Raw genomic sequence first — 25921 nt, 5'->3', positions numbered from 1 at the left:
TACAGCTTTTATAAACACAACTAACGATTGGCAAAAGTCAAAAGGTGATATATTTCTTTTGCATTTCCTTCTGTAACTGGGACTAAAGGGAACCACGGAGGCAGCAGTGCTGCCAGCAGCGGCCACCAGACCGGCGGCATTGGCCCCAGGGAGAATCCCAGTTTCCTTCTGTGATCTGATGCCCAAATATGAAGGGGACGCCCAGAGGGGAGGGCGCGCAGAGATGCAGCTGATCTGGGGCTTCTCCCAGTGCTAAACTGTCATGGAACCCAGAAGTCCTTGTCACCGAAAGACTGACCCGGTGTCAGTGTCCCCCAGCAACCATGGGATCCACGGAATCCCTCATCCAGACAGAAACCCAACAGCACCTTCAGCCGGTGTGTGCACAGCAGAGGAGGTCGGGGTGTCCACATCCCTGAAAAATCTTGGCAACAACCCCCTTTTTTTCTTTTGCAAGATCATTTCACCTGATATTTGCTAGGTAGTTGACTACATAATAATTCAGGAGTGTGTTAGACGCCTAATAGCCTTCTCGCTCCTCTCTTCTCCTCTCATTTTCTTTACAAATCATTTAAGAATCGTTTTGTTAATGGTTTCCGGAAAAGCAAGTACCGCCATTAGCACTCATTCATATTTATGTCATTTTATTTGGGTAATTAAACACAAAGCTCGTCATTTAAAGGTGCACTATCCTTCTCTGTTATCACTGAGAAGTCAAAGTCAGAATGACAATGAGCTCGCTGCAGTACGGCCATCGGTGGCCGTGGGGCTGGCAGAGCGGGCACCCTCCCGGCGTGGGCGCAGAGCCCAGCAGAAGCCTGTGATGGATGTTTGCACCCAAAACTGAAGCCTCAGCGGGGGGGAGCGTGTTTGCAGAGCCCCTGGAGCAGCAGCAGGGAGGCCAGCAGAATCCCTCCCGTACCAGGACTCATCGCACGCCCCGGGCTCCTCCAGCCTCTCCCAGCAGAGCAATCCCTGCGCTCCACAGCCGCCGGCACCGTCCCAGCCTTCCCAAGGCTGGTTTTCCCCCCTGCCGTCCTTGCCAGCAGCAGAGAGGAGCGCAAAGGCGGCACTCGCATCATCAGCCTCCTCACCGCTCCCCCTTTATTTATATATTTCATTACCAGTTTTCAAAGTCCAAGGAATTGTCTCGCTCTTCCCGAGACTCTCACAAGCTGCCGAAGGTGCTGCTGCACCCACGGGCGACAGCCGGCACCGTGGGGATGCAGCCCCAGGGGCAGACCCTGTCCCAGCCCCCCTCCTGCCTGACATGCTTGAATAAGAAACCAGGATTTTTTTTTTTTCCTTTAACATTAGGTATGTGATTGTCTTAAAACAGCGATGTCATTTCAACCTCAAGATTTTGCTTATTTCATTGTTTTTTCTTCTTATTATTTCAAACTCGTTAGGTTTTGCTCCCCGCTTCTGCCCCTAGACATGCCAGAAATGCTCCCTGCATACAAAGTAGGGCACTTAGGAAGATTTCAGGGAAGGGAAAAAAAAAATCACCCCAAGAAGCTGCCTTACGGTTGCAGACCTGCGTAAAGCTAGATTTACCCAAGAATCCCAAAGCTTTTAGTTTAGGAGAATATTTAATACTCTTATTAATCATTTTTAATCCGTTTGCTTTTAATTAAGAAACAGCATGATGCTTTCCTATCAACATATGCCAGGGAGCAGATTAATTGTGGCTTAAGATAACTCTCCTTGATTGGTGTAATGTATTAGCTAACGAGATGCCCGCTTTTAAAGACGCTCAGACACTACCTTGGAAAGCCTGCTGCCCTCCAGAGAACGCTTCCCCCCGCCCTGCTTCTGTGGAACCCCTGAGTGTTTGTGACTTTAAAAATAGAACAGAATAAAATGAAATGAAATGAAATGAAATAAATAAATAAAAGACTCAGATTGGAGGACTGTGACAAAAACAACCTGAGAGCAGCTCCAGAGATTGCTCTTCGGAGATTGCCAGCTTCAGAGTTGGCGCGCAATTAAAAAAAAGAAATCCTCACCGCAGCTATCAGACGAGGGCTGCGGACGGTGCCAAGCGACCCCCCCCTGCCTCAGGCCCTGGCAGTTGGCTTTTACAGCCGGTGCGTGCCCCCGCCTCAGGCGGCGTTAAAGCCCGGTGCCTCCCGGGGGACGCCTGGCAGGAGAATGGCAGGGGCTGCCCTGGTTGGGACACAGCAACGGTGACGGACTGCCAGGCACACACGAGCTGTCCCCACCGCCTCTGAGCTCATGGCCCGGGGAGAGGGAAGGCAGGCGAGGGCAGCCCAGGGGAAGGGGGGGAACAGCGTGGCCATGGTCTGCGCCACAAGCAGCAGGATGGGCGGATGAGGTAGGTTGGCTGTACATGTGCCCCACGAAATATCTGGATACAAGCACTGCATCCCCACAGCCTTTTCACTGTCAGTGGGACAGAGCAGGATTGAGGGTATTATTCAGTAAGAAAGCATAATTGAAAATAAAATAAAAATCCTGCTTTCACATCACAGAGGATCCCAAGGGTGGCAGGGACCGGTGTGCCCAGCGAGGACTGCTCCTCCGTAACAGCCTCTGTAAACATGAGCAGCTCCGCGGCGCTATTTTAGGCACGCTGTGCACAGAAACAAGGAGAGGGAGATACTCAGGGCTGGTGGATAGAGCATGTGTTGCGACTCCTGGGACTCCTGCTGCCAGTTCTGCCAGACAGCAGCACCTCTGCGCAGCCTTCCTCCCACACCCTGCCCTGCCTCGCTCTGCTGAGCGCGCTCTTCATCTTTGTAAGGTGCTCAGATTTTCATATCAATGGTGCTACAGGCTTTGGAAAAAAAACTATTTTGATTTTCTGGCCTGCTATAAAAAGCATTCCCATAAAACAGCTCATGGCCCGGAACATTCCTCAGAAGTTCTCTTTCATCATCTAAAATGTTTTTTGGACATTCCGATTAAAAAACAGAGACCAAACTCCACCCGGGAGAACTTCACTGAGCTCAAGCCTACGAAAAACTATGGCCTTGGTCAAACTGTGTTTTCATTTACCTTCACTGTCCCTTCAACTTCCACAAACCAGCGTCTCAGCATAGCCTGGATCTGCCCGTCAGTCAGCTCAGGATTGGCATCATGGATCTTCTTTTTGACCACATCTTCTAGAAGAAGACGTCTTAATCTCCAGTAGAAGAAGGTACGGGAAGTTTTCCAGTCTAGAATGTCCTGACCAAGACATATGTGGAGAAGGAGAAATGAGTGAGGGACAAGATCTACCTGGAGAAATATATACGCCTTATTCCCAATGGCAAAAAAAAGCTTGCACCCATTATATACTTAGTTATACCACTTGCACGAGAGAAATACAAAGACTCCCACATCTGAGCTTTGCAGACTTCCACCCTGTTGTACCATTAAGTCACCAGAAGCTACATCCAGCCTCCTTTGTCACCCAGAAGTCTGCTCCCTCCTGCAAAAAGTTCTGCAGAGGAGCAGCACAGCCTGAGACGCTCACATCCAAGGGGAGAGGGAACCAGGAGAATCCCATCGGCCAGGGTTCCAACCCTGATGCGACGGCAGCCCTCCCCACCGCTGAGGGTCCCCACGGGTACAGGCTTCCCTGCCTTCCCACTTCCCTGCCTTCCCCTTCTGCCAGGCACACTGCAACGTGCACTCGGGGGGGTTTGATGTGGTGGCTAAGGGTCCACCAGTGAAGCCCAGAAAACATGGGGTCTCAAATGGGCATGGATCAGGTAAAGGTGCTAGAAAACACCATGTGCTTGTGTTCTGGGGCCAGAAAACAGCTGGTGGGTGGAGAGGGTTTGCTCCTGTGGCAAGAGTCATTGGGACAGAGGTTTATCTGCAGGCCCGCAGGAGGCCTCCAGCAGCAGCCTCCCCGACTGCAGACTGTCATTTCCCACACGTGCCAAACCCCCCACAAGGATGTCCCCAGGGAAAGCTCGCCGATACTCACGGTTATGGCACCCTTCTCCTGCATCCGGCCGGGCGTGTCATGCAAGTCTGCAAACTGCATGGCTACCTGGTGGTAAATGGGGATCAGGAATTCCTCCCGCTCCTTTAGCTTGGTCTCCAGCTCCTTTCGGTCGGCGGGGCTCAGCTCGGGGGTACCTGCAACCAGGCACAGCCATGCGTCAGAGACCTTTGGCAGGGCAAAGCGAGGGGTGCTCAGAGGAAAGGCAGCTCTGGACAGCCCAGAGGGAGAATGGAGGTTCCTTCTGTTCCTGCACACAGGTGAAACCCAGACTGCATTTGGCCAGGGCAAACACCAGATCATCAGCTCCCAGCAACGCCAAGCAGAGCCTTGCCTCAAATCTAAGTGTTCCAGCCCAGATTTCCTGCCACCAATATTCAGGCAAGATCTTCAAAGGAGTTTTCACCATGGAAACTCTATTCCATTTAAATGCCAATGAGCTGAGCCATCAATTAAGTGACATTTACTGGACTTACTCCTAAAAAAGAGTAATGTCCCAACACGCAGTTCATTTAGCAAGAAACATGGACAATGTAAAACCACCTAGACAATTTCAAGTTCTCCTACAGGCTGGTTCCTGCCAGCAGCTGTTAGAGCCACTGCCTCATTAGGGAAAACATACAAGTTATGCTAGAGATGCCAAAACCGCTCACATTCAGTTTAACAGCGATCGGCACACGAGTCCCAATCACGGATGGACAAGAATAAAACTGTGTCAAGAAGATAATGTCCTGTGGAGTTCATAATTTTTAATTTATTTTAAAGCATTCAGCTCAGATAAAATTAACTTTGATTAAAACAAAAACATGCATTAAACAGTTTCTGATTAATTTCGGAATTGCCTGACCGGACTAAGCCAGGCAAGGGGAAATACATGGTGCTGTGGAGGCACGTGGCAGGTCCTGCCGCTCCCCGCAGCAGAACTCCTTCCCCGAGCTGCCCCTTCATCAAACTGAGAATATAAATCCCCTCTTCCCCCTGTAACAGGCCACAGGGAGTGTAATCATAAGCGCAACCCTCCCCTGAACCTGTAGTAATTTACACCAGGTCAAAGTTGGTCCAGAAGCAGGTCAATGCTTCTCCTACATGGCCTCACCGACACACGTGCAAGAGGCCCTTATGCAGAGGCAGAGTATTTAGAGCCAATCTTAGTTCAATTTAAGCAAAGATTGCAATCTGAGCCAAATTATATGGTACTGGATACTCTGCTGAATTGTGCCGTTTTTTAACCTCCCACCCACACCAGAAGCTCTGGTTGCAAGTTCAGGGCCTCAGAGACAGCTGCCTCCCATCCCGCCTCCCCTGTTAAAGCCGAGGTCGCTGGCAATCTGAAGCCGGGTCATGGAGGAGTCTTGCTCCAAGCCCTGGTGGGCTGTAACATTCAACTGTCCTAGGGCACCTCCCATTCAAATGTTAATATAACCTCCCATGCGCCCGGGAGACATGCAAGCACGATTGCTCTTCAGTGTGCAGAGGGGAGCTGAGACCTACAACAAAGAGGTGTCCTGCCCAGTAGCACAAGAAGTCAACTGGAGAACCTGGAATGAAAGCCGGCACCGTGATCCAGCTGGAGGACAACGCTCCTTTCCTTGTAGCCTGAGTGTCATGACTGCATTTTGTGGTGTGTGACCACCGCCAAGCTTTCCTTGGTTCTAATCTTTATCATTTGTGAAGGAACGTCAATGGGATTAAACACAACATCTACCATTACATCAACACCTATTGTTAAACTGCCACACTGCCAGGCTGGGTGACGTGGAAGGTGATGGCTGGGGAGAGGCAGGAGGACAGCTGAGCCATGGGGGTTCTCAGCAGCTCCCTGGCCACGGTCCAGTCTGGAAACAGCAGGAAGCCAGAGCAATCCAAGTACCTTCCAACAAAACCAGATGAAATCAGCAGGCAGCAGCTCTACAAAAACCCCAACAAGAGGGAACACTCACACAGTGCACAATCAAATGGTAGACTCACTGCCACAGGAGGCCCCGAGTCCCTAAAGTACAAAGCGGCTCACAGAAAGCCATCAAATTCACGCAAGTAAAGTCCATCACGGGCTTCTAAGCACAACGATGACGATACAAACCTGCTCTCGAGAAGCCTCTAAACCACAGGACTGCTGGAAGCTGAGGGTGTCTCGGGAAAAGCATCACTGCATTTGCACGATGCTTCTACTCTTTCCTTGAGCACACAAGCCACGGGCCAGCCATACCATGGCTCTTTCTAGGGAAGGAATGTTTTTATGAGCCTACCAATATAAATGTTACCTAACCTTTCCAATGCTAGTAAGAAGGTTTTAATTAAGAGAAGCTACTCTTATAACCTTCAGAATAAAAAATTATCTATATTTATCCATGTTAAATTCCCAGGCTCCTACACCTCTGTGTTTTAAATGGCAACGCATGCACTTAAGGCAGTAACGCTCATGTATTCTGGCCGATCTGCCACACTCGCCGTGTACAGTCAAACCAGCCAGGCCCAGTAATGATTTAGGTGAGATTAACAAATATGTCAATGTCTATTTTCTGCTTAATTTAAAAGCAGCGTCTATAAAGATTTTTGACTTCTGAACCCTGTTCTCCTGGAAGAAAGAAGGTAACAATGAGGAGGGGGGATAAAGAGTGATTATCCCATCATCGATCGTTTGTCAGGAGCATTTCTTATTCACTGGACTATTGTAAAAAGCTAAGCTCTCGATCAATCCTGTAAGCCCCCTGTACAATTAAATATCTTGGAATGGTTTTCTTTCTTTCCTAGTCAGATCTTGAGGCCTCAGGGTTTTTCAGAAAGCTGGGGCTTTATTTATTTATTTCTCGGAAAAAGAAGTCTCCTTCCACAAATCTTAGACTGGTAAGGAGAGAGGAGATAAAATATGGGATTCCTTTGCTCTAAAGGTACTTGACAGTTAATGAAACTGTTAAAGTTTAAATCATAGGAACATTATAGACCTCTAGGTATGGATCGGCTACTAATCAATAGAGAAACAAAAGAAGCAGCACTCGGAAATGGCCACATTACAATGCAAACACCAAGCGTGGAGGGTTTTGGCATGCAGGTGGGGCATGCAGGTAAGACAAGACGACAATTTAAAGGAAGAAAGAACACGTGTGACCTTCCTAACTTGGCAGGCAGCACAGGACACTTTCTAAGGCAGCACTCTAAGTGCCATAAAATGTCACATTTATCTTGGATTGCAGTTTGCTCTGCGGTCTCCAAGTATGCTTGTATCTATATATAGTGCCGGTATGATCACAGCCATTGGCATGATCGGAAGAGGCCGGTAAATGTCTTAATCCGGCTCTCAACACCTTCAAAGCCTACCCGCAGTGGTAAATGTACCACGACGTCTCCATTCTATGGTCTTTTCCTTGTTCTTTTTTTGATCCCCAGCAAAACTGGGGGATCAGACGCCCTCAGCTTAAACGACTTGAAAAAAACGCCCTGGGGAAGCAACAACATCGGGGGTACCAAATTAGAGCGTCTCTTCTGAGGTCGAAAGAGCAGTGATCAGGGTCTTGCCAAAACGCCCTTCGCCCTGCAAAAATTCCTCATCAACAACAGGCAAGAGATGTGTCCTTGCTAAAACCCTCCACTCAAAACCTACAAAAACTAATTTAAAACCACATGTAAAAAGTATTTCACCCAAAATGTCCCCAAATGCTTCCTGGAGGAAGCTGGGAGCTTGCGCCTGCCTCTGTCCCCCATTGTCCACCCCCTGCCCTGTGTCCATCTCTGCCGTGGGGTGACACCAGCTGCCACAGCCTGGCTTTTGGGGTGACAAATGCTTTCTTCCCTGTGCTACAGCCCGGAACAGGCCCCCAGACCTGCTTCTCTATTTTTTTGTTTCTCTATTGATTAGTGGGGGCTAGCAGGACCCAGAAGAGTAAATGCCAAGATCTACGCTTGCCAAACCAAGCCCTTTGCCCACCCCGCGGGGAAGCGCCGCTACGGCAGGGACGTGCGGGCGTGCAGTACAGCCCGTCACCATGGAGGAAGGCTTCAGAGCAGTCACCCTCCCTGCACAGACAAATGGAAAAGCTGCCGCCATAAATCCAGGCAGAGGCCTCTCCCGTAAAGCGCTCTGATACCGAATATCAATTTATACTCCTCTCCAAAAGTTAAGGGGAAGCATCATGGCAGGGAAAGCAACGTCTAAACTGTTTTGATTTGTGCCCTGTTAAACAAAAAGTCTCCTGTGAAGGAAGCGGCGTCCCCGAGCGTCCCTCCCATGGCAGAGGGAGCGTCCCCAGCGCAGTGTCCTGCAGTGGCTGCTGCCGGCTGTGGTGGCAGGGCTGCCTTTAATAAAGTTCCTGCCAGACGGAAATGGCTCAGCAGGACCATGAATCACGTCTTCCCATAACATTTAGTAGCAAAGTGCTTTTTTTAAATATGACCAGTTTAACAGGTTAGACAAAATGACTTCAAGAAATGTTATTGTAGGTTCCCTCTGATTGCAGAAAGCCAGGCAGCTTCTGAATCAATTTGATGGTTTATGGTTTCTAAGCTGCTAAAATGTGGGATTTTCTCCCTCACCTTCAGCACACAGCCACAGCACAGCCAAGCATTTACTTGTCCATTTTCTTGCCTCTTCCTCAAACATGCACTCAAAGACCTGGGCAAAGCCCAGCATCGAAGCCTCTGACCCTGCTGATTTGCGGCGATGGTCTCCACGCTCACTCTCAGACGCCGCACACTGAGAGTCGGGCAAAGCTTCAGCCCAGGCTCCAGCCCATCACAGCAGGGACAGTGGTGGCTCCTGCTAGGGGACAAAGACACAGTTGCTTTGTTCCCCGGCCACAGCAACAAGCCACCTCCTCTGAGCGGGAGGTCGAGGACGTGCCCATGACCCACCACCACAGAGACCAGAGGCCATCCAGGCCACCCTTCCTCTGGTGCCACCATCCAGACCTTAGTTGCTCACACACATTTGACCCTGGCAAATGACCCCACAGCTCTGATTCTCAAAGATGACTTTTACAACATAAATAGTCCTATCTTACCAGACTACAAAGGAGCACTAATAACGACCGATTACCTCAATGTTACAATTACTACAGGCAAATTGGGGGATTTTTTTTTTCCACTCAGGTAACACCAAAAAGCCCGCATTAAGTTAAATTTATCTTGGCATCTGCTTGTGGCCACTCTTTTCAGCAGAGCAGTTAAATCCCACCACAGCATGTGTTGGAAGGGTCCTTAGGAAATGAACTCTGGAGAAGTACAGCAGTTACTCTGCATCCAATGACATCATTAAATGTCCATTTTAACCCTGGTTATGAATGTTGTGCCTAATATCCACACCTGCAACAACAATCCTCCTACTTGAATCTCACCTTCTCATCCTCTGCCTTTAACAAAGCTCTTGCCAGATAAAAATTCAGCAAAGACAGCAAGAATGCCAACCGTGTCCGGGCTGCCCAGGCAACGCATCTCCCACCCCAGCTGGAAGGAGCCGCTCCAGAGGGGAGAAGGAAGGTCACCCAGAGCCACTCACGTCCCTGGAGAGACAGGCATTTTTGGATTGTCGCGTGTTTCTTTAAATGAGACTGCTTGTAATTGCTTCACTAAATATTCAGTAGGATTTATGTTATAAAGGTGCAATATGAAATAGCAGCGAAGGTCACACATGCTCATGACACGGGCTTGAAATATCCTTGTACAACTGCACCGCGTGATGTTCCACCCTTGTCCTTTCCAACTCTTTGCCCCTGAGGCCTCACCCTGGCATCAGAGCAAACGGGCAAAGCGTGGCAGGTATGTAATTCCAAAAAATTCCTGTTTTGGGGAAAACATCTACAGCCCTCCTGGGAGGATATTCAAGATGCCAATTGTCATGAGGGAGCTGACAGAAAGCAGTACTCGCTCTTTTAGACTCATGATTGTGAATTAACAACAATTTAAATGCAGCAGCACTTGCATATAGAAGCAGTTACTGGGAATCAGAATTGCCTAAAAAGACAAAGTTAAAACCACTCACTGCATTTGTCCAAGACTTCATGAGAGATGGAATCGCAACAGCAGCATTTTTCTTAGTTGTTGCTCAAGAAAACAACCAGCACGCTGATTAATTACAACACCGAACAAACAACCCCCCCCCCTCCAAAAAAAAAGAATTACTAGACTTTAGAGCTGCAATCCACCTTTCCAAGCTAAAGCTTGGAACGAGACAGGTCACAGGATGGAAGTTTTCAGCCACTCAAGAAGCCAGGCTGTCCGCAGTGGCACAGCTGGGGCCAAGAGGGACCTGCGGGTTCCGTTCTGCTCCCCCCGCCCCCAGCACGTTTATTTGCAGGAGGAATTGCTGTGCTAAAGGGGAGTTTGTGGGTTCAATGCTTGAGTCTTCACTCATTATTTGGGAATTAAAAGTTTGGCACATTCTTTACCCAACTAAAGTGCGAAGCAAGTCAGAAGCCAGCAGCACAGACTACCTGGGTGCCTCCCACTTCCCAAAATGCTGTATGCTTCCCCCCCGCCCCGCACCTTGTACAGTGTATACAGGCAAATGCAAAATGGGCATCTAATTCCAAATAAAATCAAAGATGCATGTCAGCACATGGGCAACTATTTCATAGGATCAGCCGAAGATATTCACGCTATTACAACATATACCAGGCGATGAACAGATGCTTCCCTTTTACTATGAGATAAATACCTGAGAGGAGAAATGTGAAAATTGAATATCCAATCTCACTCTTGCTGGAGCCATTTTGCCATTCCTTTCATTCATATTCCACCGAATTTTTGCGTACATTACACCATGCATCTGAGACATTACACGCTCAGAATCTACAGGACAAAGTTACTTTTTATTCCATTCCTAAATGCTCTACTCTAATTGTAATAAATAAATAAAGTAAAATTGAATCTCCATATTTTTAACTCCAGCCTGAGCCTTACCATATGAATTGCTCCTACATTTCTAGGCAGCCACCACTCTCCTTGCGCACCTCCTCAGCGTGGCATCTGCTCTTGGGCAGGAGAAGGGCCATCCTTCCCTTCCTCGCCCTCTGCTCCGCACCGTTCACTGGTTTGTGATAGCACAAACCCTGAGTGACATTTTAATAAAACACGGGGGCTAATCAACATTTCAGCAATTGCGCTGGAGAATTGATAATGAACAGATTTATGTCAAATTATTCAATATCTGCCAGCCTTCGCTGCTCTCCCGCTCCCCAGTCGCAAGTCCAACCCCAGTGCGTGAAGACGCCTGGGATGGGAGCGCGGCCACCCGCTTCCCACCCTCTGCAACAGGCGCGAGCAGGTCCCTTCTCCCCGCTCTCAGCAGCTCCAGGGAGGGATGACAGCCATTCAGGGGTTAAAGAGAGGCAGTGAACCCCCAGCTAATGAGTAAGAATTCAGCAGGCAGTGTAAGATAAATGGAGCTTTCTCTGCTTCTGCTGGAGTCAGCATGAACTGCGGCCCTGCGGCTTGTTTGTGGCAAATGGAGTGCGCGAAATATCAAAGGGCAGTGATCCAGAAGAAGACCGACTTTGACAAATTTTAAATTGGCCAGAAAGAAAACCAGCAAAAAAAAAAAAAAAAAAAAAAAAAAAAATTATGCAATTCACTGTGTCCTGCAATCTTGGCTTTCCTGCTATGGTACGGAATTAGTGGCAAAACAACAGCAATGATCGCCCGATGTTGGGAGCAATTACGAGCCATCTAAGTGAGATGCTTATCAGTGACTGAAGCTTTTAGAGCTCTCTGTATGTACAGTTGTAAGTGACTTGCTCTTGTGTTGCAGTCATTTTAATTAAAGTGTATGGAGTTTGCTGGGAGTAATTACCCTGTAGAGGAAGAGGGGGGAAAAAAACCCTGAACAGGCTGCTGCCTCCTCACATAGCTCACGGTTGGATTTTTGAGACTGTTGGCAGAAAACTGTATCCCCTCTTTTCTCCCGGTACTTTTTTCCAGGGATGTTGGTGCAGGTCCCACCGGTGTAATTCAAGGGTGCTCTGCAGGTGTCCCGCACCCACCTCAGGTGACAGACCCTCTGGAAGGGCCACCCAACGGGGACTAAGCTCATGTTCTCTGCTCCCCAACTTCCTCCACCGCTTCAGGATTTAAACACTCCAGGAGCCTCTTTGTCCGCAGCCAGTGACTCTGCTCCTGGGAAAGGATTCACCCGGCAGCCCCGCACAGAGGACTCCGTTTCTTTGCGGAGGCAGTAGGTTGGTTGGTTTGTCGGCAGAGCCAGGGCTGGAGCAAAGGTAAATACTCTTGGAAACCGCGCTCCCGCCGTAGCGCCATTTATCTGCACGGACCTGAGCTGACTGCGCAGCACTTCGCCTGCTCCAGCCACCCATCTGATTTCTCCTTCCCCCGGAGACTCGCACAGGGGGGCAGCTCTCCTGCATGGGCCGCGGAGGTGGAAACCCCCCCAGGAGGTGCAGCTGGGAACCCTGACTGCCGCCTTTACCCCATGAAGTGTGAAACACCTCAGGAGAGCACCATTTGGGACCCTCTGCTGGGTCTCCACAATTTGCTGTAGTCACGCTAACCGTTTGCTCCTAAAGGGACACTGACAAGTCTAACGTAGGTCAAAAGTGAGGTTTTGTGAAAAGAATCTCCTTGCTGCAACTACAGCCATTAAAACTGGGTTTGAACTCCAGCAGACACAGGCAGACGGAACAGCACATCCATCCGCCTGGGTCCCCGCACCCACTCTCTCACGCAGCAACACAGAAATGTACACCAGCAAGATCCGAACTCGGATAAAGCTGCTGCCTTGTGCTGGTCTGCAAAACTCCAACGCCTGCTAACCTGCTCTGCCCAGAAAGCAACCCGCACAGTGAGAGAAAACAAAGAAAGTGTCAAAATACTATCATTAAAAAAGGAGAGAAAATGTCTTTGATGCTACCAAAGGCATCAGTAAGAACATGGTTTGCAGCAAGTGTCTGATTCTTAACACTCCCCGCACCCTTTACAATTATTATTCTCTTCCCAAGGCACATCAGAACAGTTGTTTTGTATATAAATTGTTGCACCGCCATAAATTAAAAAAAGCCAAATAATAAAATGTAACTGCAGCAATAGCCACGATTTATCAGTCATTTGCAGAACACTTTTCCTCCTGAAGGATCCCAAAAGGCTTTATAAATTCAAACCATACCCACGTAGCATGCTTCTTCCACTACTGAAATGTAGTCAATTTTGGAGGTAAAAAGAGGCTCTGTAAGATTATACTCTTATAGTAAGAGCTAGTAAAGAACTGTTTAAAGAGTCTATTCCTCTGAGAGAGTACATATCTGATATTAAGTGCATTTTGCCAAACACTCTGTATTTTGGGTTGTTTGGTGTACCCCCAGCGCTGGGATCGTTTGGAGCGAAAAGCACAGTAATAATCCAAGGCAGGCAGTGCCACGCTAGCCACGGAGCACTGCGGATCACCCCCTGTTTCACTGAGGAGCTGAAGAATATTTTTTATTTTCTTGAATCCAAAGCACAGACAGATATCATTACTCAAAACTAGCTCAGACACACAGTCATCGTCCAGCAGCCCAAAATGTCTTTGACCAAATTCTCAGTTACGGCAAATGACACCAGCTGAGGGTTTGGCCCACAAGCTTTTAGTGGGCTGAGTAATTGCTGAGATGGAAACTAGACTCAAGCGTCTCTAGTAAGTGTCTGTTGTAAGACCCAGTCATTTAAAAATAAATAAATAAATAAATCAGTTCCAAAAGACAGTACATTACACACCCCCTAGGTATGTTAAATGCACATGGATATCATCTCTCCCCCATGTACATACATGCAGCTTGTCTCATTTGGTTTCCTTCCCAAGTTAGATGACAATAAATAAAAATTATCATGAATTCGATAAGATGCCTGAGCGCCCCTTTTTAAGGTCTCTAAACACATTCATTAGCCCCCCGCGGGACGGATCGCTGCTCGCCAGCCCCACGCAGACGTACCCAGCCGCTCTGCCAGGCGGATGTAGACCGGGTCCACTCGCCTCATCGTCTTCACCAGATCCTTCCTGCGGAATTTGATTTCTACCGTCCCCTCTGGCTCCAGGATTCCTCCTCTGATCAGTGACGGGGAAAAGAGAAAAGAAAGGCACTTTCAGGTCATCAGACAAGGGGAAACACAAAATGGAATGGTTCAATGTTATCTAGAAAGTATGTAAAAAAAGAAGAGAAGAGAAGGGGGGGACGAGACGAAACAAAGAGAAAGAGAGAACAAGAAAGAAAGAATCTTAGCTACTATTTATCCAATGCCACAAATGCACACCAGGCTTCAGAGAAACAGGTCTATCCAACAGCAATAGTACAGCCTGGTACAAGCAATGCTCTTCGGCAGTCTCTTTTCAGCTGTGACCTGAAAGCTCTTTCAAAAGGCAGGTAAGCTTTCTGAAACAAACCAATTAAGCAGCCATTTTCATTAGAGATCCTGCCCACTTCCCAGGTCGAAGACAGAGCAGCACGTGATTTGAAACTTGGGCTTCGGAAATAAAATCACTTCAGTCTTTAACTGTGAGGGCAGGAGTGAGGACGAGGAGGAAGGTCAGCGCGAAGGGCGATGGAACAGCAGCAGCGATGAGAGTTAGTACAAACGCGTATCGGTTCTTAGGGAGAGGACGACACACTTTGCGCATCTTTCTTGGCTACTGGAGCTCAAGACCCCTAGAGTCCAACTCCAGCTCTGCAAACCACCCACGGACCTTCCCGATGTCTTGCAAGTGGGGAGCTTCTCCTACTGGAGCAGCTGCCCAGGAATTCTGCCCTGCCAAGACGGTGGGGGTTGAGAGGACGCCCTGACAGCACAATATTCACGCTGTCCTTCTATACACCTTCCTTCTATCCACTACAGACAGCCCATCTAGGGCTGGCTTTTTCCTCCAAATGATTCAGTATCTCTCTATTTCAGAGATGCTTTAAAATATTTTTAGAAACCTGCTTCCAAGAGTTTGCCTGTAGTTTTATATCCTGATTCACCAGTAACTAGAACTTCACTTACACCAGTTGTATCTAATTAACAAAGTGCAATGACCCAAGTGCCTGTCTGACAGGTAGTACAACACTCAGGAATTTTAAAGCAGACACTTATTTACACTTACTTAATTTGCAAAATTGTATACACAGGCACTTGTTTCAAAGCACAAAGCAGTGTGTGGAAATATCAGAATGGGGAAAAAGCCTCCTAAGCACCAACATGTCACTGTGCTTTGTGAATGCCAGTCATGAACCTTCTCAGAGGCTGTCTCACACCGGCTACAGAATTTACCCCATCTAGGTCTGGCTCAGGAGACTTTCCGAGCTGTGAACACCCACACAGCAAACTCCTCTGGGACGTGGGTTACAACTGGAAAGTGCTCAGCCCCTTACAGCAACAAACTGCCACGCTTTTAACTGTGAGCTTCTCGCTCAGCCAGGTCATTATGCCTCAAAGCAGGTGGTTGCGGAGGGAGGAGAAAGCTGCCATACCTGCTTTCCCGGTCTGCGTACATCTCCATGTGACGAGGATTAATGGTAGGGTCAATCACAGCCCAGGATCCTCCTCTCAGCTCCGCTTGCGGTGGGATGTAAATGAGCACGGGCTGACGATACTCTCTCAGGCCGTCCACAATGTAGGCACCGAACTTGAGCACTTGGTCGTACATGTCTGCAGAAAAAGGACACAGCGTTTGAGGTCACAGCACGTCAACGCTTCAGCCCTGCCACGCTGGGTCAAACTGGGGAAAAAATAGTTATTCAGCTCTTATAACCACCTCCTGCGACAAATACCACAAGCTCTGGCTGGCGTTGTCTGGGCCTGGGCAAGATGGGCTGAGAAAGGAGATGTTCCCACGGCAGCCCTTCATCTCCCAGCCACTGGACCTCCGCTCCAGAGATCAGGTCTGGTTAATTCCCACGTAACCACATCTAGTCACAACGCATGGACTGCCGGGTCCTCAGCTCACCCCAGCCAGACCCACACCATGTGTCCTGGGCATAATCCATCCCTTCCTTCCCAGCCAAACCAGTACTTCAGCAGTTCTGGAAGCCAGGTCAGGTATTTCTGTACTTAATACAAGCGTAGCCACCCAATTTCACACTTTATACCACAGACCGGTATCACAATTCAGGTAACATGCATGGGGCACCTACCAGCAGCAGACCTTTTGCATATCTTTATAAAAATTAGTGTGCCAGAAGGGTTCAGATGTGAAATAGCATTTTTCTCTTTTTGCATTAAAATTTGTTTAAGGCATTTTACTCAAAATTGCTAAGAACAACTCCACTGTGTAAAGACAGTACATGGAAAATATCAGCCCCAAAGGTGATTTAAAGAAAAGAGAAAAAAGGGAGGCAAAAGAATTTATGTGCGATGATACAGTTTATAATGGATATAGTTTGTAATGGAAACAGGCACCCTCAAATACATATATTTTGTTACATATAATTATATATAGAAGTATCAAATCAAATACACAAGAAATGAAAAATACTTATTAGGATCACCCACTCCATCTCTTTGTTCACACAGGACTGTATCCTATCTTTCTTTCCCAGTGCATTTTAAAGCTTTCATTCAGAAATCCCAAACAATAAATCTACCACTTCTTTAGGGGCATTTCCACAACCAAACAGATGAAATTTTCCTCAGTATTCAGACAAACTTCCCCGCCTTCCCCATCCCCATTAATTTCGTATTACTACTCCTCGTACCACCCTACCGAATCTCTCCACTCCTTCGGGCTTGTTATAAATAGCAGTAGGTTTTTCAGTGGTTTTTTTTTCCCTTAGACACACTATAGGTATTCATTTCTCATGTCACCCAGGACGGTATTTCCAATCCCCTCCATCATTTTTGTTCTTTGCTTGGCGCCTCACAGTTTGCCTAATTTTTTCTGGCCGTTAAAATACCGGTGCATTGAGCAAAACACCTAAGTGGGCTGCATTTATGTGCCACGCACACACACTGGCCTTCGATAATAGTTTTAGAAGACTGAGACACTTTTATTCATCTAAAATCCTTACATCGTTTGAGACAGCCATCGTTTGTGGGGAATAGAGTCCAGCCAAGGTTCCCTTGGCATTTAAACCCAGTTTAATGTTAATGACATTAGTTAAGGAGCCTTTGGGAAATACGCACACACACACTTACATACGTATGCACACACTAACACATATAGAACATGCGAGACAGGGAGGTGTATATAAAGTGTATGTGTGTGTCTGTATATATATAAAAAAATATATATCTATATATAAAAATACCATAGGCATTGATGTGATCCCTCCACTTCATTTGCAAGGTCATTGTCCAAGTACCCAAGAAAAGGAGTTTCATGTTATTTAAGAAATGTCAAATGCTGATGAAGTGAAGAACAATTTATTTCCTCTAATTGCAAATAAACATAAATTCTGGCAGAGACAGTGGGGACTGAGAACCAAACAAAACTCCAACCTTTTCCTTTGTCCTGAGCAAAGAAAAAGACCTCAAAAGGGGTGACAAATTTATTACTAATTACACAATTATTTTATTATGTAGTGCTAGTAATAAACCACTTGAAGTACTTTCAGCTAATTCTAGTGTTAAGAAAATAATTGCTTGATTCAAATTATTTTAACTGAATTAATTCGTTACTAGACATTTTTTACTAGTGCTACATAATAAAATAATTGTGTAATTAGCAATACATTTTTCACTCCTGCCAAGGGTATATATTTTACTCAGGTTAAGTGTAGAAAAAAAAGAAGCGCTACTTGTTTGAACAAGGCAGAGGGAGGAGGAGCAGAGAAACTGAGAGAAACTTGCTGCTTTCTGGGCTCCGCTCCAGCTCTCTCCCAGGGTCACCAGGTGGCATCAGCAAGGCCAGGGTGGCATTTCTGTGCCTACACCGCTTTCAGCATCCCACTTCCAAAGCTATCCAGAAGCATGAACTTCACTGCCATGGGGTTCTGTACACAGTTACGCCTTCTGGGATCCTGCAATACAGCACTTCATTTTCCTGGAACGTCCCAGCAGCCTTAGTTTAATATTTTATATATGGATTTACCCCAACGGCTGGCTTCTCTTGCACCTCAAAACCTGCTGCGGCACTTCTGGGCTACAGGCGCCCCTTAATACTTTCAGATCTGGCATAAACTCCTCTGCTGCAGGGGATTTCCCCTTTTCTTGCAGTAACCGTTTCCGCTAATGGAGACCAAGTTTTGCTCAACTAAGGATGAGACAATCAACCCAACTGCCACCACAAAGGCTCCTCATGTGCCATGCACAGCTCCAGGCCACGGAAGCTGCCAAGCTCCAGAGAGGAGCCAAGGGGAACTGCGGTGTCCACAGGCTATGAAGGGCTCCTGCTCTTCTGCAGGGATTTTTCCTCCCGCCACCTCAACTGTTCAATTTGCATACACTTACCAGTTCAGCAAGGCAGGGGCTCTTAAAGAATGTATATTTTTAAGAGGTAACATCTAAGTGGAGTTGATGAAGATCATAAAAATACCACAAAGACAACTCAAGACACCTGCCTGTAGTCCCCATACCCAAACACACACAAATACAACACACACACAGCCTCCCTGATTTACGTTAATGCTGTACTTTAGTGTGAAACTCTGAAACACTTGCCATACTGTGACTATTGCACCTTATTTTCCGTTTTGCTCCGTTCTCCACTCTTACAACGGAAAATAGTGCACCCAACGTAACTGCTGCAGGTGGTGAATGATGCCGGGTCCCGCTGGTGCCCAGCGCTCTGTGCCTGAGCTGCCCGTCCAGCCCCAGTGCCTCGGTGCAGACTTTGTAAATCGTTATTACTGTAACTGCCACCCTTACTATGTTTAAAACAAAACCCAGCCACTTCCACCGTCATCACGCAGCAAAGCACACCACGCGCATTTAAAAAGCAGGCTGTTTGCACAGCTGTTCTTGCGAAGGACTCGCTCATGTCGAGACTGGAAAAATTAAATATTATATTTCCGGGCTGAATCTAATTCCTGTATTAATTTAAACCTGAGCATAACAAGCCACGGGCAAGACAGAAATGCTGCAGAAGTGCTCTAGAAGAGCAGCGCTGTGGGTTGTTCGGTAGGGCAGCGTTCGCAGCAGACTTGCCCGTGCCCTGCCCGCTCAGCTGCAGTGTGCATCGGCCTCTGCTACGCACAGACACGAGATCTGCTGGAAGCTGTTATCATTACCCTGTATGTGTAAATATTGGCAGTCGGATGCATCAAGCATGCTAGAAAGGCTGCAGACAGCTTTTTGCACTGCCATCGTGGCGGGCAGCGTGCCCTGAACCTCCAAAGCTGGAACGGATCTCATCAGCTTGGCTGGATTATCAGATAGGACCTGGAGGTAAACACCAGGCGTGTATCGGCTGCAGACACATAATGTCCCTCATAAACCCATTACATACAAGCAATACCGTCATTCAACATCCAGGTAATCAGAGATTTAAAACAGCCTTTTCATTCTGCTGAAGTTTTTTTTTTTTATTGTTATTTATAACCCGTCCCAGGAAAAAAATAATAAGTAAAACATGAAAAACCAACTGCGAGTGACCCTGTACACAAGCAGCGCTGCAGTTTAATGTCGTGGGGATTTGCATGCTATCAAACTATTCATGCCGAGTCCAAGACCCTGGTGCTAATTTCCAGTAAATTTCACGCTTGATGTCTCCCCGTTGTGGGTCACTGCCGGTTCGCCTAAATAAACCACTTCCAAATGGCTCCTCCATCTAAATATTCAAGCCAGTTTTTATAATTTAATTTTGCATTATGCTGAATAGCCTTCCGGCCAGATAGAGCTCATTGGGGAAACCACCAATACCATTGTGATACGCCTTTATTTATGTTATTTATTTATTTATTTTACGGCTTGAATTAGACCTCCTAGGCCGACTAGTAAAGAGGTTTTTTTTTTTTCCTCTCTCCCCCCCCCCCCCAATGTCAATTTTCAGCATAGCGAGAGCTGTCTCTAATCTTTTCCTACTCATTACACACAATTTTGGAGTCATTTTACCCACAGTGCAGTCGGCTCCTGGCAGTGTGTTTGTGTGCACTGAGGGGTGGCATAATTGTTTATTTTCCCTCCCTGCATAATCCCCAGCCAGCGCTGGAACCAAAACTGCAAACAACTCCCCAAGGAGCGCCCGGAGTGTCAGGAGAGACCAAAATTGCAGGAAAATGCAGGGACCAGGGTGCAAAGCGCAATGGCTCTGCTCTTCCCCCCTCCGCGACGGCTCTCTCCTCCTCCCACTACCGGCTGGGGACACGCAGTATAAACATCAGCATCCTCGAGGGACCCTCTCCACCTTGGGCTTCTGCTCTCACCTCCAAAGCTAAACTCGGCTCCTGAGGAACCCGGCAAAGGGCTCTGGCAAAGCCAACAGATCTCAGAACATACTAAGGCAAAATAATTTAATGTTACCAAGCATTCATTAATCAACCACTTCCCGGTAAACTGGGCGGTAGGGAAAGCAAGTCACGAAGGGAGTGCAGTAGCAGCACACGGAGCAGAGACCATCCTGAAACGTAAGGGGTATTTTCCAGAGGAAAGAATTTTGCCATCTTTTGCCATCTTCCACCTTTGCATCTGCAAACTCAACGGCATTGCTTTCTGCCCTGCTAACGAGACACTGTCACCCTGCCAGTCCTTCCAGAGCAGGAACTGTTACTGTATTAGAGCATCTATAACTTTACTTCTGTGTTTTGTTAAGTGCCACATGCAGGTAAGAGGCCATAATCTTTTACTTGTTTAAATTCTATGGTATCAATCTCACATTCTTGGCACTTCACAAAAATTTCAAGTAGCAATGCGTGGTGCAAAAATGTAACCGCTGGTACATTAACTGAGCAGTTTTAGAACTGTTTGCTTATATGGACATCACTGCCACCAGAAGAGTCACCTGGGAGACAGCCCTCCATACCACAGTGTTACAGCGGGAAAAATGGTCAAGACAATGTTTCCACTTGATGGAATATGCCTATACCTTTTTGATAGGCAATAATATCGGCTTATCCAGCCCCACTTTTAAGTTGAGGCAGAAGGATATAAAGCTTTCTGAGCAGAAGGGGTTTCCTGAGATTAGGGTTTAATTAGCACAGGTTGGCAGCTGTAAATTTTATTAGCAGCTAGACCACCGTCAACACCCAATTACCCGTTCTCCCTGCGGATGATCCAGCCAGTTCCTATAACTGTATATGAGGGTACATATAAAAATACAACTGCATTGCTTATTTTTATAAGAACTTGATATAAAATTTGCTTCTTGCATATTCTATATTATTTTTGCTATGTGCCTATTAAAGACAAGACACACCCGAGGAGGAGTGGAATGAAACCCTCCATCACCGCAGCTACTGCAGTGCAGAGCGGCCCCGTCCTCTAGCTGGCTGCGCAACGACCACGACTGACTTTCAGCAGAGCCGGGCAGAGAGTCGCCACGATTTCAGCGGGCTGACATGTCCAAACACTCTGGCAGGCCTAGAGAGGTATCCCCTTATTAGCATTTCTAAGGGAGATCACGTACTGGCCATGAAAGAGCAGGGCTGGATGCGGACTGAATCAAAGACACGTGAAGCAGATCCGCTACCAAGTTTATGGGTCCAAGTTGTCACCACAGTTAAGCCAATTTAACAGCTGGCTGCCACCTAAAGGACCTGCTTCTGTCCTTTGCCACTTACTCCGAGCTGCTGGTCTGTCCCTGGAGAACCCCTTCAGGACGCTAACCCAGCAGAGCTGGTGCCAGTGGGTATGCCACAGCGGGGAACGCAGCGGTGCCCTGAGCAATAAGAGACTCCACGGGACAACACTGAAAGGGGATCCAAATTGATGGTTACCTTTCATTCCACCGGAGAAGCCTCTCCAGTTCGCAAAGACCATCAGAGGCAGCCCTTCTCGGTTAAAGTCATTGATAGCCTGGGCAGTCTTAAAGGCAGAGTCAGGGAACCACACCTGGCCAGCCTGCTGGATTATCTGGGGGGAATAAAGACGACTGTTAAGCTGTGAAACACATTAACAGAAGAATTAGCATAAAAATATAGAAATGGATGCAACAAGAGCTGTGATGTGGAATTAAGAATGAGGAACACAGCACATGAAATGTTTAGAATCTGCTTGCCCACAGAAAAATCGGGACAATCCTTCTGTCACCAACGTCAAAAGGAATGTCCCCCCTGATTTAGCTAAGAAGAATAGTGATGGTATGGAAAGCCTGATACTACGACTGCGGTGAGAAGGTGAAGGAGAAGAAGAGAGAGAAAAGGACACCCAAAGTAGAAAACCCTGAAGAGATGATGCAGGGCCAGAGCTGTGAAATCAGGCAGGAGAAAAGCAAAATGTCAGAGCAGAAAGAGCATGAAACACTATGGTCACAGCAAGAGAACAGGGAAATGGTTTTTTCTTGCCAGATCTCCCGAGTCCTAGTCCCCGCATCTCACCAAAGTCACAAGAGAAGCAGGACGGCTGGGGAACATGCCTCCTGTAGGAATGGCCAACACAACTGCCCCTTTGCTCCTCCCAGCAGCTGCCATGCATTAGCACCGCCCCAAGGAATGGCTATACTTTTCATCCCACATTGTGGGGGGAAAAACCCCATCACAACAAGTGCTCTTCCCCCAGAGACATTTGCAGAGGACAAACAAGCAACCGAGCACACGTTCAACCTACCTTGGCCTCCGAGTCCAGGTTTGCAGGATCAGCGGGGATGCTGAGCTCCACCGTTCTCGTTTCTACGGCAACTACTCCTACAGGTATTCCTCCCAGCCTGGTAACATGCGAGACAAATCAAAATTCATATTTCTACTGTTACACAACTAGACACCTTTCCAATTTGCATCAAAATACTCACGAGAGACAAATCATGCAAGCGAACGGTGGAAGGAGCATTCTGGCCTTTTTGAAGAGTTTAGGCATGTGGCTAACCTTCAGAGTAGAATTTACAGTTCTCAAAGCAAAATCTAGTCCTAAAAACTAGCACATACCTCACTAAAAATTAAACAGAATAAACCGAAGCCCAAATCTTGAACGATACAGCTACATCTCCACCACCCTTCACCTGCTACCGTACAGATTTTGATACTGATGGTCCTGACCATGAAAAATAAACACGCAGAGCCCAAGGCCTCCCAAGCCCTGCTTCCACAAGCACTCTCAGCTGATGAAATACATCCACAGGCCACATGTCTAAGCAACGCTGATGTCTCAGCCACCCGGAACTTCCACTGCTCACAAAAGCTCCCTCTCCCAAGAGGTTAGGGTGAATGACGGGTAAAAGGTTCAGGTTTGCCCATCTGTCTCCTCCCCAGACCCTCTGCTGGGGATGACCGCGAGGGTGGGGAGGGTGCAGGGACAGAGGGATGCGCAGGGAGTGCCAGCACCAAGCAGGATGCTCAGCTCCGCTGTCCACAGCGTTGAACCGCTCCGTTACACAAAGGGCATCTCGCTCGCGATGACAACCGCCTACTCCCAGGACGGGAGTCCCAGCAGAGCCTACGCTCTCTCTTCAACCACCTCAAGCTGGATGACACGGGCTGCATGCAGAAAAAGCGACAGGGCCTGTGTGCACTAGGGGGTTGAAAATATTCCCATTCACTATGATTAAGAGTCTGCCTAGAAACCCGTAATTGCAGAAGCCGTCTTAAATCGGTAACTTATAACTTCTATATTAGGGCCCATGTGACCTAATAAAGAACATCTTTATCCAAGTATTACGGTTATTTATTGAACTTGAAAACAGCTCAAAACAACTTCTGTTTTCCATTATACTTCATATAAATTTTATCAGGCTAGCACATGAAGATGCTACATCTTGTTTTATAGTGTGTCCCTGGACAAGTTGCCATAGAATAATAAAAGACAATTTACAGCCAACAGCACACATATTCCAAACATACATACAAAAGATGAGTTTTGGCAGCACTTACAGTAACAATCCCAGAAGAATACATTCATATTTGTTTTTTCAAAATGCCACTGCTTTTGAAAGAAGTCAGTTTCATTTGTATTATATATACCTGTATGTGAGAGTCCAAAGCAACTTGGAATTTGCCAGAAGAAAGGAACTGCAAGTGAAGCTGAGCACGGGCCTGGGCAGAGACCTTCTAGCTTTGCCAAATCATTGATTTCCCCTGCCCCTCAGTGTACTGCTTAACCTAAAAGCCTTTAAATAAGTATAGGACGTTGTGAGATAAAACTTTAGAGTGTCACAGATGGCAGATAAAAATACCAAAGTGTATCAAAAGGTCACAGGACATCCCAAGGTTACGTGCTACAATCAGGAGTGGAGTCAGCAGCTATTTTCGGCTCCTCTCAATGATGTATAAAGATCAGACAGTATTCTGAGTGGGAAGGATCTTCAGGGGTAGCAGCACTCAGACCCCTGGGACCAGCCGTGGTCAGAGACATGAAAGCCCAAGGTGGCAGAGCTGGGCTGCACCAGCAGATGAACGTCCCTGCGGCTCAGCACCAGTCTCCAGCTGGGCTGGGGCAGCCCAGGCACTACCACCTGGCTCTGGCTCTGGCACAGGCTGATACGGTGCCCGAGGAAACGGGTGTTCCTCTGTATCACAGCCTGCGCTAGGATAAAGGCAGTTCCAAGACCATTAAAGACCCTCAGAAGTCTTAAGAAAAGAGCAACAGAGGAACACTTTGCTGAGCACACCCTCGTATCTTGAAGCCTCCTTCAGTTATTACGCAGCATTTCGTTAACATATAGCTCCCGATGGCCGTTTTAGAGCTGTCCAGAGTGGACACAATCCTCCGAGATGCTGCACATGAGCTCTAGTGAATGCCATAAGCTTTGCTACCTCACAGCATGACCTCTGTCTCTCTGTCCCTCGTTAGGAGGACTCTCTAGAGCTGTGGCTTTGAAAAGTCCAAAAGAGAAATGGGAGCTCCCAGTGCCAAATATTCTGGGCCCAGGTGTGCTATCAACATAATGGAGATATGAAACAGCAGTGATTGACGGCTATACTGGCTAGGAGCCTAGCTGGCTCTCCCAGTTGTGCTGTGCGCTTTGGGAAACAGCGGTCTTTTTCCCTGTCTCCCACTGAATTCTTTAGTAATCAATACAGCATCACCGGGAATATCCTGCTACTACAGTCAGTCCTTGTGTCCCCAGTTTGGTGCAACTAGAGGCTGATGGAGTCAGACCCCAGGGGCAGCCACAGGATTTCCAGAAGATCATAAGCATTATCAGGTCGGTTGGCTCTAGGATGTTGGCACTGTGACACTGACTGTACGGGAGGTGAAAGATCCCTAAAGAAAAGATTTTTCTTTGATGCAAACTTCTGCTAGGAGCTAAGGCACTCTGAGCCCCCGTCATGCGCAGGCACGACCATATCTCATTAAGGCAACACCTGAAGCCTCCAGGATCCCGTTCAGGCACTTCAGGGTTTTTCTACGCTCTCACTCGTTAACAAAAAAAAAGAAAAGGCTGACAATTAACCAAAAACACTGACATCAATTAGGATCTGGGAGTCTGCTGGAGGCAAGAGTATGAAGTTCTGTCTGGAGAGGAGCACTGGCAGTGTCTGAGGAATGAGGAGTGACAGAGGATAAGCCCACTGCATTTGGACAGCTCGAGCACTTGCAGTGGAAACTCAAGGGAGATAAATGTACTCTTGCAAAATGGCTTTATTCTGAGAGGACGCAGACAATCAGAACAGGAAACTCACAATGCCATTTTGGAGGGGGCAAAAACTAAAGAAACTAAAGGGGGTTCTGAGCCCAGCTGTGATTTGCATTCTCCCAAAATCCAGATCCCATCTCCAGGCTTCAGCTTCCTGCCTGAAACTCTGAGAGTTCATGGACCTGCAACACTGAGGATGACCCGGGCTGCAAATGTTTTAAGGCAGTGATCTGATCTGAAGGCAACAGGGAACATTTTAGAATCCTGCACGGGTGCCACATGGCAGCAAGGTAAGGGGAAGTGACTCCCCTTGGGAGGCAGTGAGTGCCGCAGGTCTGTGGAGCTACACATCTCTGCATCACGAAAACCAAATAAGATCAGGTGTGGTGGGTGCTGGTTTGGAAATGCTGCAA

At 47.5% G+C, this 25921-nt stretch overlaps 1 protein-coding gene across 8 annotated transcripts in view; it reads right to left on the bottom strand.

Annotated features, from left to right (window-relative positions):
- ACACA (acetyl-CoA carboxylase alpha) overlaps positions 1-25921 on the bottom strand; it is a 138129-nt gene that overhangs the window by 4171 nt on the left and 108037 nt on the right. For all 8 annotated transcript variants that reach the window (XM_054208971.1, XM_054208977.1, XM_054208970.1 and 5 more), the window contains 6 exons: positions 22547-22643; positions 21718-21853; positions 15379-15556; positions 13867-13979; positions 3941-4095; positions 3022-3192 (listed from right to left, as the gene is read on the bottom strand). In XM_054208971.1, the coding sequence (XP_054064946.1) occupies positions 3022-3192; positions 3941-4095; positions 13867-13979; positions 15379-15556; positions 21718-21853; positions 22547-22643 (850 nt within the window). The remainder of the gene's footprint in view (positions 1-3021; positions 3193-3940; positions 4096-13866; positions 13980-15378; positions 15557-21717; positions 21854-22546; positions 22644-25921) is intronic.

Source organism: Rissa tridactyla, chromosome 7, assembly GCF_028500815.1.
Source record: "Rissa tridactyla isolate bRisTri1 chromosome 7, bRisTri1.patW.cur.20221130, whole genome shotgun sequence".
In the NCBI taxonomy this organism is placed as follows: domain Eukaryota; kingdom Metazoa; phylum Chordata; class Aves; order Charadriiformes; family Laridae; genus Rissa; species Rissa tridactyla.
The sequence above is the reverse complement of the archived record's forward strand: the minus strand, read 5'-3'. Positions and strand labels throughout refer to the sequence as shown.